This window comes from Agelaius phoeniceus, chromosome 10 (genome assembly GCF_051311805.1).
Source record: "Agelaius phoeniceus isolate bAgePho1 chromosome 10, bAgePho1.hap1, whole genome shotgun sequence".
Taxonomy (NCBI): domain Eukaryota; kingdom Metazoa; phylum Chordata; class Aves; order Passeriformes; family Icteridae; genus Agelaius; species Agelaius phoeniceus.
In genome coordinates, this window is record NC_135274.1 from 17,533,718 (window position 1) to 17,550,947 (window position 17,230).

The 17,230-nt window shown below is 58.8% G+C and overlaps 1 protein-coding gene across 1 annotated transcript; it reads left to right on the top strand.

Annotated features, from left to right (window-relative positions):
- Window positions 1-4,346: 4,346 nt before the first annotated feature.
- Window positions 4,347-16,038, top strand: MUC4 (mucin 4, cell surface associated). Its single transcript, XM_077183676.1, is given in 27 exon segments — window positions 4,347-5,427; window positions 6,221-6,360; window positions 6,554-6,718; window positions 6,797-6,952; window positions 7,076-7,206; window positions 7,439-7,527; window positions 7,826-8,002; window positions 8,094-8,237; window positions 8,324-8,443; window positions 8,646-8,848; window positions 9,559-9,637; window positions 9,882-10,052; window positions 10,226-10,327; window positions 10,532-11,117; window positions 11,120-11,292; window positions 11,382-11,560; window positions 11,687-11,846; window positions 11,926-12,024; window positions 12,595-12,777; window positions 12,870-12,943; window positions 13,263-13,327; window positions 13,612-13,811; window positions 14,017-14,185; window positions 14,270-14,437; window positions 15,245-15,282; window positions 15,366-15,463; window positions 15,675-16,038. Coding segments are annotated over 27 exon segments (5,007 nt in total). The 3' UTR covers window positions 15,732-16,038.
- The last annotated feature ends 1,192 nt before the right edge of the window (window positions 16,039-17,230 follow it).

Below are 17,230 nucleotides of genomic sequence, written 5' to 3' on the forward strand. Positions count from 1 at the left end.
GTACCTATGGCCGTCTCCCAAGTTTATCCCTACCAGCACACAGGGACAGGCCACACATCCATGAGTGCTGGTTCCTCCCTGCAGGCAGCTGGGACTGTGACCCTTGGGATCCCCAAGGGTGGGATGTGGGATCCCCACAAGCCTGTGACTGTGGGATGAAGCTTGGGAAGGGATGCACAGATGCTGGGGATCCCCAGGAAGCTGTGTGACATGTGCACCTATAAAACCTCCCGCTGAGTTCTCCCAGGCTGCTTTAGGCTGCAAAGTTCCACAGCTGCTGGGGTTAGTCACAGTATATCCCACCCCAGGCCCAACGCTGGAAGGCTGGGCATGGTTGTGCCTGCTCTGAGTGGGCAGTGTTTGCCTGCAGGGGAGCCTCTGCAGCCGAGCCCCCTTGCCCGGTGCCCCGCGGCTCTCACCTGGCTCATGCCCGGGCAGGGAGCGGCGGGACCGGCGTCGCCCCCACCCACGTGTGGCTGTTGTGCAACCGCGTGCCTCTGCTGCAGCCGGGGCCGGGAGCAGGTGAGGGAGTGGAGGGGTGGCTCCCGTGGGGTCCCAGAGCGGTGTCAGTGCTCACTCCCCTCTCCAAGTGGGTATCAGGGCCCCTTAGCTGGGTTTCCTGCAGTGCTAGCAGGATCAGGAAGAGATCTTGGGATCAGGTGGAGGAGGATCTTGGTGCCCAAACCTGCCAGGTCCATTGATAGTGGTGGTTCCTGTTCCCCAGGCTACTCTGCTCCAGAGCTGGTGGCTCCAGAGGAGAGACCCTGCCATACATGGTGAGAAAGGGCTGCCTTGGCATGACCGTGGATCCACCCCTGTGGCAGATGGGACCTGGCCACATCCTGTGCACCCACAGCTCCCTCTGCTCTGGTCCCCTGGCCCTCCCTGAGCGTGGGGACAGGGAGCTGGTGCTGCTGTGAGCACAGTCACGCCTCGCTGCTTGGGACTCTGTGCTTCTCTGTTCCTGTGTGAGGTGCAGTCGCCATGGCAGGGTGTCAGTGAAGCGAGGAAGGCAAAACACCATCACTGACTTACTTCCCTCTCCTTAAGTGATCTTGGAGATGCGTGAGACCTTGTGAAGAGGCAAACACATTTGCTGCAGTGGCCTCACTGGATCCATTCATGCAGCAAGGTCCATCCAGCCTCTGTCGCTGGTGGAAGGTGACCTGCAACCCAGGGCAATGCCCGGCCCCGCCACCTATGCAGGAACAAATCCCTCCCCCCACTCCATCCGGGTGTGTGTGGGCGTTTGCCACGATGTGCAGATAACGCCTGGGACCGGCAGTGCCCAAGGGGGGGACAGGACAGGGTCAAGACGTGGGACCCCAAGGCATCAGCGCTAGCCTGCTCCTTCCTTCTTCCTCCTTGGTGCCAAGCCAACCCCTGCCAGGGGTTATCGGCCATGCAGCCAAGTGTGGAGGGACCTGACAGCAACCCGGAGGGTGGATGGGGGTGCAGAGCCCAGGACCGACCCACCCCTCCCAGAGATGTTTGGGACCCCTGTCCCCACCTGCCATCCCAGTGCCTTCAGGCCAAGCGACTTTGAACCCCCCGGGGTGGCTCCCCAGGGGTTGGGGACCCCATCCGCAGGCTGTCAACAGTGGGGTCGGCCTGGAAGGGACCTTAAAGCTTCCCATGGCAAAATGGGTGTGGCCCCCAGCATCAGTGGGTCCCCAGAATTGGGACGCTGCCACCTCAGCGCAGGCTGCGAGGACACGGAGACGTCAGTGGCCCAGGCAGGGCACGTGGTGTCCCTGTCCCCCCCACCTGGAGGAGTGCTCACCGGTGGAGTCACCCGTCGCACGCTCCCTTGAGAGAGTGCGAGCTGCAGCCGCGTCGCCTTCCTCCCTGACACCGAAGAAGCACTATGGGGTGCCGGGGCCCGTGGCCGCTCTGGAGCTGGGTGCTGTGGGGGTTCTGGCTGCTGCCAGGTAAGTGCCAGGGTCCCTCGCACGCTGTCGGGCTGACCAGGTGGCTGATACCATGCGGGTGATGGGCTGCAAACAACCCTGCAAAGTCGAGCCCGAGTGCCCGGCCGGGGTTTGCCCTCCGTCCGCGGTGCCAAAGCTTTGTAAGGTCTCCAGCTGCAGCAGGGGAAGGTGGCGGGAATTGTGGAGGGAATTGTGTGAATTCCCTCACCCTCGGGAAAGGTCCCTGTCCTGTTATTGGTGTTGGTCCTCCCGCAGAAGGGAGGAGGGGTGGGGGTGATGGCGCCTCCGTGCTGGCTTTTTCCTCACCTGCCCTCACCTGCCTTCTGCACAAGCCGGGGAGATGAAGGGGCAACTCCTTGTCCCCACGCTGGACCCATGCGAGTCGGGCAGCATCTCCCATGTGGCCGAGAGCACCAGCACCAGCGCCGAGCTGCCTTCAGAGCCGGCCATGAGCCGGGAGCTCCCCGCAGCCGCAGCCGCACGGGCAGAGCTCCCCTCGCCCGCCGGCCCGACCGCCGCCCCCGCGGGCAGCCGGAGCTCAGGTAAGGCCGGCAGGCAGCTGGCCGCGGGCAGGTTCCTGCCTGCTGGGGCCGCGGCGGGGCTGATCCAGCTGGAGCTGCTCTGTCTCGCTCCACAGGCATCCTGGTGCCACCGGCAACAGAGAGAGGGCCGGTCCCAGCTGGGAGTAGTGATGAGCAGGAGGGACCTCCCGGCCCGGCAGCTCTCTCTGGGGATCCAGCAATGCAAGGCAGCCCCCAGGCAGGGTCAGGGGCTGGGCTCTCCTCTGCAGGTGCTGCCGGCCACCCAACCAGCGTCCCTCCAGCTCCCACCACCACTTGGCACACGCAGCCTCTGTCCTTCAAGACAACGGGGCACACAGTGGGTCTTGCCCTGGGTGCTGTCACCGTGGAGCAGATGCCAGTGACAGCATGGACCACAGAGCCATTGCTGCCCCAGGATGAGCACAGCACAGCAACAACATCCCCCAGCGTAAGCAGGAGCTCTGCTGAGCCACCTAGTACTGCCATGCTGCTGTCCCAGGAGGTCATACTGGGGCTGGATGAGGCCACCTCACCTTTGGCCACAGTTGCCACCATCTCTCAGGACAGGGCCAGCCCCATGAAGATGGCAGCAGCCGCAGCCAGTCCCCCCGACACAGCTGCAGAAGGAGCCTTTTCTTCTACCACCACTGGCACCAGCAAGGCTGCAGAGCCAGGGACATGTGCCTTACCCAACGCTGGCCACAGTGCCTCACAGGACCCTCCTGGGCCCCCCACTCAGCTGCCTGCAGCCCTTTTGCCCCAGCTTCCTGGTGAGGCTGTGCTGGGCACAGGAGAGATGCTTCCCCCCAGCCACAGCACAGCCCCGGGCACTGCTGGACATGGGCTGCCCGCAGACAATGCTGCCCACCAGCCCCAGGCCACCCCACAAGCTGTGGGCACACTGGCCACAGTGATGGATGTCACAGCTGGAGAGCACATCCCACCACTGGGAAGCACCACTACTGAGCTGGTGTCCATCAGGAATGAGGCCAGTACCAAAGCCACATCAGGCACTGCCATCCCAGAGACCGAGGACACACCAGGGGGGCTCAGCATGAGTCTGTCCCCCCATGCAGCTCTCAAAGACCCTGATGGTCCCTCTCCAAGGCCCTTTCCACACTCCATGGGCTCTCTGCTCCCTCAGTCCCTCTCAACAGGCCTTGGGACCACCACAGCAGAGGCAGCTGCAGGCAGATCTCCTTCAGCCACTCCCAGCATGGCTGTGCCTTTGTCCCTCACAAGCACCACTGGAGCAAAGCCAGACAGGGCCCCTCGAGCTGCTGCTGCTGCACCACCACCTTCCATCGCTGCGTTTGGTGTCGGGACTGTGCCAGCTGCCCACCCATCCTCCTTTGTTAGCAACACTCCAAGTAGTGAAGCTGGGATGGGATCAGCATCACTGGCCAGTGGCAGTGCCACCACAATGCCAGGGGACACCGAAGCCACACTGCCTGTGCCTGATGCACACCCCAGTCACAGCCAGCCGGGTCCTACAGCAGGCTCAACAATCCCTGGAACTGGCATCACACCCAGATCTGCACTAACCCCAGTGCTCTGGGCTGGGCCCCAAATTGTGGAAGCTCCAGGAACAGAGATGCCATCACTGAACACTGCACCAGGCACTGGCAGAGCTGTATCAGATACCCCTGGAGGACCCAGAGCAGTCACTGTCCCCATGGCATCACAAGCAGATGTCTCCCCTCTCCTGGAAGGCAGAGGCAATGTAGGGATGGCTCTGGAGGTGTCCCCATCCAGCATCCCCCAAGAGATGGCAGCAGTCACATCCCCACTGTCCCTGGCTGCCCCACTGCAAGCAATGGGGGCTTCAGGTGACCCCCAGCCCAATGGCAGCACCACAGGGCAAGCAACGGGGATGGGGTTCCTGGAGGTGAGCACAGAGGAGAACCCAGGTGCCAGTGCAGCAGGGCCAGCTCCCAGCCACACGATTGTCACTGCCAGGCCATCACCAGAGCCACCTGCCACTGAGAACAAGCCCACTGCTGGGATCCCCTTGCTGGCTGCTGGCCACACAAATGTGTGGGAGGCTACAGCTGCACCCCAGACAGGTGCCACAGGCACCACTGCCCATGTGGACACCACCAGCTCTGAGAGCAGCACCGAGGGTGCAGCACCCTCAGCCAGCACCAGCAGCACCCTTGTCCCTGACTCCAATGCCAGTGGCACAAGCCTGGCCACCACGCCGGCCACCACACCATCCACCAGCACGTTCCCCAGCAACACTAACCTGCCAAGCACCTCCACAGGCTGGGACACCTTTGTGACCAGTGTCACCACAGCCATGCCACCTGCCACAGCACAGGCCACCAGCACCAGCAGGGCCCCATCCCCTGCTGTGACACACAGCGAGACGAGCGGAGGTGGGCAGCCTGTCCTATCCCCAGCAGCACGTACCCCCGTGCTGGAGACAACTCTTGGACCCTGGGGCGTCCCTGGTCCCAGCACTGCTATTGCAGTGTCTGGTTCTCCCTTCCCAAGCCTGCACAGCCCAGCAGAGGAGGCCGCAACAGCCCCCTTGTCCCTGCTTGGTGTTGGTGCAACTGGGGTGGCAGCAGCTGGACAGACTCCCACCGAGTCAGCTACAGGCACCACTTCTGCATCCATCGGCTACCAGGACATGGGACAAGCAGCAAGCACGTCACCTCCTGCCTTCCAGACATCTCCAGGGGCACCTGCCTGGAAGGAGAAAACAGCCATCAGCACAGGCAGCACCACAGCCACTGCTGCAGGGAGCACCATGGCCAGCACCACTGCCACCAGTGCAGGGAACAGCACTGCCACCACTGCAGGGAACAGCACTGCCACCACAGCCACCACTGGAGGGTACATCACTGCCACCACTGGAGGGTACATCACTGCCACCACTGGAGGGTACATCACTGCCACCACTGCAGGGAACACCACTGCCACCACTGCAGGCAGCACCACTGCCACCAGTGCAGGGAACAGCACTGCCACCACTGCCACCACTGCAGGCAGCACCACTGCCACCACTGCAGGGAACACCACTGCCACCACTGCCACCACTGCAGGGAACACCACTGCCACCACTGCCACCACTGCCACCACAGCCACCGCTGGAGGGTACATCACTGCCACCACTGCAGGGAACACCACTGCCACCCCCGCAGGCAGCAGCACTGCCACCACTGTCACCACTGCAGGAGGCACCATGGCAGGAGGCACCACAGCTATTGCATCCACAGCCCCAGTGAGCCCAGCCAAGGAGGTGGGAAGTCTCCCAGGCACCACAGCACCAGTGACACCACCAGCCACCACCAGCCCTGCCACCACCCTGTCTCACACCTTTGGGACACAGAGAGGACCATCCACCCAAGTGAGCACATCTGCCCACACCACCACTGGGCACAGAACTCCTGCACCTCAGCCCCAACCCACCCATGAGCTTATCAGTAAGTAGATTTTCTTTTTCCCAAGGACAAGAGTAGGAAAGGGGTTTTCAGCCAGTCAAGCATTGGGATGGATGAGGGTATGGCCTGGTCCGGGGTGTCTCATCTGCATTGCACATTGGGCTGCCAGATTAATGGGAAAAGGCAAAATAGGACATTTGAGAGCATCCCAAAAGTGGGTTGAAAATTGGGTTACAATCCATCAGAGCAGAGGCACAGCATCCTGGCAGCAAGCAGGTGGGTTTGTCCTGGCTGCAGGATGGATAAAGCAGACATTAATGATTTCACACCTTTTTCATTGATCTCCTGCCCATGGCAGAGCCAGCGACTTCACTCTACCCCTTTGGCGTGGAAGCAGGGGATCAAGAGTACGTCCGGAGGATGGTGGATTTTAACTCACCCCTGTTCAAGCCAGAAATTGGATTTCCCTTTGGGAAGTCACTGCGAGATGCTCTCTATGTGAGTGCCCCCTTTGGTGAGCACATAACGGATGTGCTGCCTTTTTGGTAAAAAAACCCAAACATTGAAATGGAGTAGAAACTAAATTTCATCTGAATATCTTTTTTTTTTAACATTTAAAATGGTTGGTTTCTGCTCACCCATGGAGGCTAAAAGCTATCCCAGTCAGCAAATAACAAGTTCTTTTGGTTAGTTTACAGATAATGGACAGATCATTTTTCCACCCACGGACAACTATGTTCCAACCAACCCCAACCCCCCTCCCCGGGGCTTCACTGGCCGGGAGAGCTTGCCAATGGTGGCTGCCTTTTGGGATGATGCAGACTTCTCCAAGGGTGTTGGCACCACTTGGTACCAGGTGAGGGCCACCAGAGGTGTTCTGGCATAATCCAGTTCCCAGCTCACTCATTTAATTCTCTCTCTTGCCATCTGGCAGGAGTATTCTACACTCAGCTCTACCCAAGACCCCATTGTTCAAGATGTGGAAGCAAAGATTGAGAAATACCTAAAAATCCCCTATGTAGCAAAATGGACCTTGAAGGTGACGTGGGAGAAAGCTCCAGCGTACCCATCCCGGAGGGATGACACTCAGGTGAGCAGTGACACACCAGGTGACAGAGAGGAGTGCTGGTGGCTGTTTCAAGCCTCAGTCTGCTCTGCAGGGAGAGCAGGGGAGGCTCTGGGAGCACTAAGGGGGTGCCTTGGGTTTCTCCAGACGAGCACCTACCAGGCAGTGCTCAGCACCGACGGGAGCCGCTCCTTTGCCCTGCTGCTCTACCAGGACGGGGGGATGCGCTGGGACTACAGCAGGCTGGCTGCAGCCAACGTGCTCATCGGCTTCTCCAGGTGCTGCACGCCTGTCACTGCCTTTTGGGACAGCAGAGATCTGTTCCAGCACTGTGTTGAGACTGTCAGAGGCATTACCCCCAGGAGAGCCCAGCTCCCACTCCTGTAGCAATCCTGCCCCACTTAAACCCTTTCTCTTGCAAACTGCAGCAATTCCCACCCCAGCTGCTCCGTGGGGGGAGGAGGAGGGTTGTGTTGGAAGGATGACCTCAAACCTCCTCTCTCCACACAGTGGCAATGGCTATGCCCAAAACAACGAGCTGACTCAGGAGCCACCAGCTGTCAAGTACCGACCAGACCAGCACAGCAGCACCGGCTCTGGTACGGCACCGGGGGGCCCTTGGGGAGGGTGGGGATGGAAGGAGCTGTGTGCTCTGTGCCAGGAGCATGTCCCCAGCACCCATCCCTGGGCCAGCAAAGCTACTGGGCAAGAGCTGGCCACCCAGAGCAGACTGTAGGTGTCCCATATCCTCCTGTGGCTTGCCACAGCCCCGCTGGCTCTAGAGGGAGCCTGGAGACCTCGTGTGAGGTCAGTGGCCAGGGACAGCTGTCCCACGGGATCCCTCAGCACAGGCAGAGACCCTGGCTGAGCAGTGTTGCTCTGTGGTTGCTCCCCCAGATGTGCGTGGGCTGTGGATTTACAGACTGGACAGTCGCTCCCGGGTGAATTACAGGCTGCAGTGCCTGGCGTGGCTGGACACGGAGCCAGCGCCGGCCACCTGGAACAGCCAGCTGCCGCCCTGCCCCTGCTCCCGGCCCCAGGCAGAGCTGGATCCCCGCTACCACTGGAGCAGAGGTGCCAAGGACAGCCCCCCAGCACCAGCTGCAGGGTGGGGATGTGGTCCCCTCCTGCTTTGGGGGCAGCTGTGACCCCCCCACTATTTCAGGCCCAGCAGACACCTCTGTGAGGATGCTGCGCACTGCGTCCCCCAGCCCAGCTGGAGCTGGGGTACGATGTCTGTACCAAGGTGGGAGCTTGCTCGAAGGCTGGCAGGAGAGAGCATGGAGCCCCCCCTTCCACACCACCACTGGTAAGTGGGAACTGGCATTCCCTCACCCTAAAATACCCCAAGAATCAAGCACAGGCCCCGACACACCCCATCACATTCCTCCACAGACACGGAGTTGGAAGCGTTCAACTGGTGCTGCCGGCGTGTGGGGAAGCCCCTGTTCTGTGCCAGGTTTGCTGAGAAGAGACCGAGGGTTGACTGTGAAGGATATGTGCCACCCACCCCTGGTGAGTGCCCAGGCTCTGCCTCTGCTGTGCCAGGGCACTGAGCTGTGCCTGGACCCCATGCTTTAGCCACACTCTGCAACATGCCAGTGGGGACTGCTGAGCCACCACTGAGCAGCTCTGGGGCTGCTCTCCTCCCTGAAATGACACCAGCATTTGCTCTTCTTCTTCTGCCTAAAATGTTTCTGTCTCCTTTGGACCCCAGCTGGTGCCTTTGGGGACCCTCACATCACCACCCTGGATGGACTCACCTACACCTTCAATGGGCTCGGGGACTTTGTCCTGCTGCTGGCCAGTGATGCCCAGACCAGCTTCGTTTTGCATGGGCGCACAGCACAGACTGGCATGGCCCAGGCCACCAACTTTGTGGCCTTTGCTGCCCAATACATCTCCAACACCACCACAACAGTGAGTAGGAATGCCCTGGGTATGAGTTTGATCCTGTAATGGGAGAGACCTCTGTGGCAAGTTGGGCATCACCTCAGCATCACCTACAAGTGGGTGGGACCCAAGAGGCAACCCCTCTCCTTTTCCTGCCACCTCCCACCACTCCAACAAACTACCATTAATGGGGGGATGGACTAATATTCACCAGGCACAGGTCTAACACCTCCTGCAAACAGGCCAGCAAGGGCTGGAGACTCTGGAGGAACATGGCCTGCTCCACCTCTTCCATTGCACATTCTTCATCCTGACACTTTAGCACAAGTGACTGCTCTTCCTGACTTTGCAGATTTGCTCCCCACACCCATTTAGCTTCAGTAAGCAGAATGTCCTGGTGTCACCAGGAACAGGCATTGAACAGCATGAGGAGGGGGCTCAGGGCTGGGAGCCCCCCAGCACAGCTCTCCATGCTGTCAAGGTCAGCTGAGCAGTGGTGGTGGCCTGGGCATGTCCCTTACCAAGGTGACAGGAAGCTCTCTGTCCTCTTCGGTGCAAACATCAAAGCTGCTGTACTGTGTGTCTGCTGGGGTGGAGAACACACCAACACAGGCCCCAGGGCTGAGCCTCTCTTCCTGGGCTGGAGGAGGACAGAGTTAAGAATTGTTCCCAGCACGGAGGGACAGCAGGAAGGGACAAGCAGAGGGGCTGACTGGGACATCCACCATGATTTTCAGGTTGAGTGGACCTTGGGGAGCCAGGATGACATCCAAGTCCTCCTGAACAATGAAACCATCCAGTTTTCCTATTCCCAAGGTGAGCAGGATCTATTGTTAAATGCTAAATATATGTGGGGGGGACCAGAAATGACCCCATCCCCTGGGACCAGTCTGCCCAGTGCTAGGGCAGCCACCCTGGGCTCCATTAAATGTCTCTCACCTGTGCCTGCCTCTGATCTAGGTGGGGTGGATGGGGAGCACTCCCCTCCAGGAGTGCATGGTTGTCATTTCAGGTGCCAGCCTTGCATGGCTTGTCCCTCTGTGCTCTCCTTCTCTTGCAGACCTGGGTGATGAGGTGTACTACAGCCCTGGTGTCCTGCTGGTCAACTCCTCCTCTGTCACGGCCGTCCTCGATGGGAGCGTGGCTGTCTCTGTCTCGGCCACCTCTGGCATCCTCAGCGTGCTCTGCAGCCTCCCCGACTGGTACCGCAACAGCACCAGCGGCCTCCTGGGTGAGGGCTCTGCCAGAGCCGGGTGCAAATTCTCTTCCCACTCTAAAGTAGAAAACTGGGCATTGTGCTTGTGAGGGCAGGGACACCTGGGTATAACCTAAACACTGGCCTGCACCAGAGAGGAGGTCAACCCTGGCATGGGGGATTCCAGCACTCTGGTGATGCTCCACCAGGTGTGTGGGACCATGACCCTGCAGATGACTTCCAGATGCCAAATGGTACCAGCATCCCTGTGAACAGCAGTGAGGAGGAGATCTACAGCTATGGGATGACCTGTAAGTCCAGGCTTAGGATCCCTCTTGATGATCCTCTCCTTCCTGCACCTTCTGGCCATGCTTTGGTTTGAGACATTTAAACATTTGCCTGAGCAAAAGCAATGTCAAGGGGAGGTGTTTGGTGTCCTCACTGCCTCGTGAAAAGGAACCCTAAAGTACAACAAACCTTAAAATGGCCTGTACCCATGGCGTGCTCTCTTGCAGGGGCTGTCGGGGAGCACAGCCTGTTCACTCAGCCTCTGGACTCACCAGCACTGAACTTCACACCCTTCTTCTTGTCTCGGCTGCGGCGGGAGAACGAAAGCCAGTACGAGCTGGTGGCCTCTCAGTGTCATGGCAGCAAGGAGTGCATCTATGATTCACTGAGCACAGGGAACTTGGCCCTGGGCCTGGCCACACAGAGCCTTGCAGCCGACTTCCAGCAGAGGAAGACAGCACTCAGTAAGTGGAGCACATCCTCACCTCTGAGAGGGCATGGCTTGGATGTAACTGGGCAGTGCCCTGCTCCTTTCCTGGGCTCTCTTGCTTCATATGAGACAGAAGACAAGTCACCAAGGTCTTGGATTTGCACTGCCCAGCTGGCTTGTCTCCAGTCCTGGGAGATGCCACCAGCAGGACAGTTGCCATCAAGGTTTTGGAATTGCATTTCCTGGAACTGCATTTCTGGCTTCTCTCCCAACCTGGGAGATGCCACACACATGCTGTGCAATATAAGGGCCTTGTTGGTGGGCAGCCATGACAGCATCTGCCTGGGGTCCCATCCTCACCAGGAGGGAGCTGGAGCCAAGGGGTGACAAGGCCACATGTGTGCTGGGCTGCTCTTTCCTCAGATGCCTTCCCTCCCGTCATCACCGGTGATGCATCAATCACAGCCTTCAGGACACAGAAGGTCACAAGGCAATACCATGCCTTGGGGGAGGGTGCACGCTTCATTCCTCATCTCTCACCAGAGCTCAACATATCGGGTAAGGAGGGAGAGATGGAGCAGCTGGGATGGGAAGGAATGGGATGGAATTCCTCTGCCATCTCTAACTCCTACCTCTCCTCCCGGCAGAGAATGGCACCCTCGTATGGGAGCCCCGTGGGACAGCCCCATTCACCATCAACCTGGAGGCTGTTGGCTCCAACAACATCTCTGCACTCCTCCAGCTCCGCTTCACCCTTTGCAGATGCAGCAGGAGCCAGGACTGTGACTACAGCAACACTGTCACTCTCAGGGAGTCTTCCCTGCAGGTAGTGTACCAGAAAGCTCCTCTGGTGACACACTGAGCCTGCCCCCATGCCAGCTGTGCTGGCTGTCTTCTCTGTCCCCCCGTCCTCCTCCCGTTCCCTAAGCCAGTGTCACTATCCCCTTCCCAGCTGGCAGCCTGCAGATGCGAGAGCGGCTACTCAGGTGCCCTCTGCCAGGACCCTCCCGACCCCTGCTCCCAGGGATGCTTCCCTGGCGTGGGATGTGACCCTTCCAGTGGCTGTGGCCCCTGCCCAGCTGGCCTGACGGGGGATGGAGAGCACTGCTCAGGTGATGAGGGCTCACAGCGTGCCCCCTGGGACCCCAGCCAGGCTGTTTGTCCCGGTGCCATGGGGCGGTGTCTCAGCAGATATCGATGAGTGCACGCAGGGGATGGAGTGCCCAGGGAACAGCACCTGCACCAACACTGTGGGCAGCTACGTCTGCTCCTGCCTGGCCAGTGAGCAGGGTGAGTATGGGATCCCTGGCAGGCATGGTCCTCCTCGCCATCACCCCAGGCTCTGTGGGAGAGAATTCCTGAGGGACCCAGGCTGGCCAGAGAGGAGAGAAGGGGGAGCTGCTTGAGTGCTGTGCCCAAGCCCTTGCTGTCATTAGCAGAAGGGACCAGAATCCAGCCACCACTCGTGTTCCCAGGCTGTCGATCTCACTAATCTGCTGGGAAGAGAAATTTTTCCCATGCAATTTTTCTCCTTGAGAAAAAAATTCTCATCCCAGCAAAGTTCAAATGCACATGCGGAGGCTGGGGGCTAAATCAAGCCCTATTTTCAGATTGCTTTGGTGGGGTTGAGTTGATGGCTTTTGCTCTTGTTCTAATGCTGGGATTTAAGAAGGGCAAATGGCTCCAGCCAGAAGGAGGGGGAGTGGGGCTTTTACTTGAATTAATATTGAAATTCCTAACACATAAAAGAAAAACAAAACTTGGAAGAAAGGCCTTATGGAGCAGCTGAGGATGGCTCAGAGAGCTGGAGCTCTACTCTGCAGCCAGGTTCATGCCTCTACCATGCTCTCCATTGCACAGGTGAGAGGCCAGGCTGTGGCTCAGCCTGTGGCTACCACTCCTGCCCTGAGGGCTACTGCAGCAACGGGGGACGCTGCCACCTTCACCCCATCACTTGTGCCCCCACCTGCTCCTGCCCCCCGGCTTTCACCGACCAGCGCTGCCTGGTGGCAGGGGGGGATTTTCAGCCACTGCCCAGCTCAGGTGGGTACCTGTGCCCAGCGTGGGGTGAAACCCAGCCCCACTCACCCTGCTCCTGGGGTGCCAGAGCCACCACTGTGTCTTTCCCCCAGCAGCTCTCCCTCGGAGAAGCATCCAGATGAGGATCAGGACACTGCAAAGCGCCACTGCTGAGGAAGTGAACAGCACTGTATGTCACTGGGGGGGTGGGCTCAGAGCAGGGCACACACTGGCATACTGGGCAGCATGGCAGCTGGGGGTGGGCAAGCCTCTGGATGCCCTCCCATGGGATCTCTGGGGCTCCAGCAGATCCACAAGCCCAGAGGGAGGAAGCACCAATTTCATGATGATGGCTGCAGCCGTGGCCCAGTGCCAAGTCCCCAGCAAATGAACCAAAGGCCAGAGCAGCCCTTGGGGCTTGGCCACGACGCCTGCATCACTCTTCAACCTTTCCCCATGCTGGTGTCATTCTGATGTGCCCTAATGCCTTCCTGCTCCCCTCACTGCAGGTCTCAGCCATCCTGAACTCCCTGGAGGTAAAGGCTTTCCAGAGCAACACCAACATCACCCAGATGTGAGTCAGATGTGAAGCAGCCTGTGACCACTCCAAGGATCGGGTGAGGCAGGGCTGAGCGTGGGGCCAGAGAGTCTGGTGCACAAAGGGCACTTTCCCCAGCTCAGAGTCTGTTTTCCAGCCCTGATGCTGGTAAACCCTTGGAGACACAAGTCTGTTGGCACCTTCCCCTCCTGCCTCATCCCTTCCTTGCTATGGCCCAGATGGGAATACTGAGGCACGGTGAGGCTCAGTCACTCCGAGAGGCAGCAGCAGCTCCACCAGCACCCCTCTTTTCCCTGCAGGACAGACAGCGATGGCTTCACCTTCGTGGTGGTGTCCGAGTTTGCCTATGACAGCCGGGGCACCGTCATCCGCTTCCTGAACGAGGAGCTGCCCGCGGCCATCACCGGAGCCTTCAACGGGCGGCGGCGGCGGCGGGAGGCGGGCCCGGGGCTGCTCTTCCAGCGCCTGCACCGGGACAACATCACTGACCTGGTGAAGCGTGAGTGCTCCTGGCACTGAGCTGGGGAGAACCCTCCTGTCCCCATTGTCCCCATAACCCTGAGTGCCCCAGGGATTGGCTCACACCCATGGGGGAGATCGGTGGGCAGCCTCCCAACCCCAGGCATAGATCCAGCTTGGGGAGGCTTGGGGAAGCATCAAGGGGTGCTGCTGCAAGGCCGAACCCATGTGCTTTCCCTCCCCAGTGACAGTGGATGAACTGAGGGACTATTTCCCCTGCTCTCTCTACGGCTACAAAGGCTACCAGCTCCACTACATGGGGACCATCGGCTTCATCTGCATCTCCCCCTGCAAGATGGGCTACTGCCAGCACGGTGGCCAATGCCAGCACCTGCCCGAGGGGCCCACGTGCAGGTAGCAGCAGCCCTGGGGTGGACAAGGCCACCCTGCTCAGCTGCTTCTCCCGCAGCAGCTCAGCTCCTCCCTCCCCATCCACAGCTGCTTGCCCTTCTCCATCTACTCTCCGGCCGGCCTCCGCTGTGAGTGGCTGGCCATCAGCCTGGCTGCCTTCCTCGGCATCCTGCTGGGAGCCCTGGCTCTGCTCTGCCTCCTGTTTGCCACCGCCTGCCTGGCCCTGCGCCTCTGCCACCGCCACCGGCACCGGAGGTGAGCCACAGGCGGGGCCTGCACAGGGCTGGGTGCTGGCTGGGTGTCAGAGAGAAAAACTGACCAAAAATCCTCATCTCAAAGATCCACCACTGGTAGAACTCGTCTGGTTTGGACAGGGGGACCCTGCCCTGGGAGAGGGGTTGGGTGGCCTTTTAATATCTTCAGCCCCTTTTCCAGACATCTGTTGCTCAGGGGTGCAATAGCATCAGTGGGTTGAATGTTAGCTTTCCTTTTTCCCCCATGTTAGGGAGTGTTGCATTTCTTCCTCATCCCACCCAATACTTGGTTACAGATGGGTTTTCTATTTAATTTTAATTTGCATACCACCCAAATGATTTCCACTTCAATTCACATGGGTCTGGAAAGAGGTGGCCTGGAGCAGGGAAAAGTGGTTTAACAATTGAACCTTGCTCTTCTGCAGAGCAGGGAGTTAACAGAACAATGGCAAAGTGCAAGACTGGGGTGGAAGAACCAGCATCTCCTTCCCCCCTCCCTAGCCCTTGGTCCTGCAGAGGCATCCACACTCAGGGGCTCTCCAAGCCCCTGGCTCTAGTTGGAGCTGTGTCCTGCCCCTGCTCCCAGCTCCCTGCCAGCCCTGGAGCCAGGGATCTCTGGGAAGTTCCTCTGTTCATTTGCATTTGTGGCAAGGCAAGAAATTGTGTGTGCACAACTGGAGTTTTTCCTCCTCTTACAGCCCCATCAGTCAGTCACTGCTCCCCTTTGCTGTCTGACCCAGACCCCAGCATCAGGCAGGGGGTTCTCTCTCTGCTGACATGTTCTCCCTATTCTGTTCCTCCCTCTCAGGGCCAAGGAGACCTTGTGGAGGACACGACCCTTCTCCTGTGAGTACATGCCTGTAAAACTCCCCTCACTAAGGCTCTGCTTCACCCCAGTCCTCAAGCTCCACTCATCTTCCCTGCTCCAGCTTTAACTATGGCAGGAGAACAAGCAGAGCCCACCAACTCCCACTCCCTGGAAAGGCATTGGAAACTGCAGCTCCAGGCCATTGACCCCTCAGTCCAGGTCTGTCCTCAGGTTACTGTTTCCATGGGATATTGGGGCTGGGAACTTTGGGCTGGGCTCTGAATCCTGGCCCTGTGCCTCAAAGGAGCTCAGGAGCTGTGCCTCATCCTGAGGTATCACCGGTGCTTTGGCCGGCTCTGGGATCCACACCAGCGTCACAAAGCACAGAGCCAGTGCCACACTGACTGCATGGCCTGCTCCTCCTTTACAGATAAGGATCCAGAGACCCCACATTGTGCCTCCAAGCCAGTCCCCCCAGCAGCCCTAACCTGCCACCAGTCCTTTTCTGGCACCTCCAGGCTCACAGGGGAGCCAGACACTGCTGCCTGCTCCGCTGCTCACTCTCGAGGTCTCCAGCAGCAGCAACACATGGAAGCAGGGGACAGGCAGCTGCCTTTTGGGTTCTGGGAGGATTCTGGAGGAGGTGCTTTTCTGAATGTGTGTTTATGTTGGGTGACCAAAGCAGGAGGATTTCACCTTTCCTGAGGAGCTGCAGAGACACCTGGGATCATCCTTGAATGTGCCTGCACCAGGGGTATGTGCTAGTGCAATATAACCAGACCCTGCAGATCCCCTGAGAGCAGGGCCAGGTGGGGCAATGCAGTGATTGTAATCCCTTAGGAACCAAATAGAATAAACCAAAAATGTTGGCTTGCTGTTAAATTGTCTGCACCTCAAGGGTCTCTGCTTCACTATCATTGAGCCCTCAAGTCCTTGCTTTCTACTGGTTCCACAGAGCCAAAGTGAAAATGGATGTAAATTTTTTGGTGGCTTCATCCCCTCATTTTCCCTACACACCTGCAAGTCTCCTGACACTGCTCTCATGGACACTGCTTACAGTGGCTCAGATCACACAGGTCAGGCTTTGGCCCCTACAAACATCCCACAGCCCTTCAGCCCTGGTGAGTGGGAGATGCTGACCCAAGGAGGGTATATCAGACCCCATCAGATCCCCAACTCCCACCCCATTCACTGCCCTAGACCCTGGCTGAGGTGTATCTCCAGTACTAAAGCCAGGAACAGAAATATCCTGTAATCCTGCTGCTCCAAGCCTGCTCTGTCACTGCTTCCCACCCCAGTTTGGCAGAGGACATGGCTGCTGCAGGATCAGGGATGCTCAAACCTTTCCAAGGTCTTATTGAACAAACAAGATTTGACAATGATTTAATTTTTTTTAAGAAAGGAAGGTGCTCTCTTACACACAAAAAATTATTTTTTCTGCCAACATTTCTGATCATGGGGTTGCATTTTGGCCTCACACACCCAGCAGATGTATTGATCTGATTCTGGCTTGATCTGGAGAACTGTCCCTTCTCCTGAAGGAGAGACAGGGCCCAGGGACCACTCAGGGAGGGATGGCTGGGAAACAGAAGTGGGGGACAAGACAGGACAGGCTCACAGGACAAGCCTGGTGCACCCTGGCGTTTAAGGGCTTGACCATAGTCAACCCATGTGTGGTGTTTAACCCTTTCCCAGGGGTCCAGCCTCACCCTGCAGCATGGGAGCACAGTGGGATGTGGGAAGGACAAGGGTGGTGTGTGCAGTGGGGGGTACCTGCCCACCTCCCCACCAGCTCTGCCCCCCAGCTGCATCTGGGAAAGGACAACTAAAGCAACTGAATCCTTGGGACAAGCAGGGTTAGAAATGTGAATTTGGGCCAGGCAGGCAACTGCAGGCTCTGGCCAAGTGAGCTGCCCTGCGTGGTGGGCAGGGGTGATGGGTTCTGTGGGGGGACACAGGGGAAGAGCAGATCAAAGGGCTTGAGGA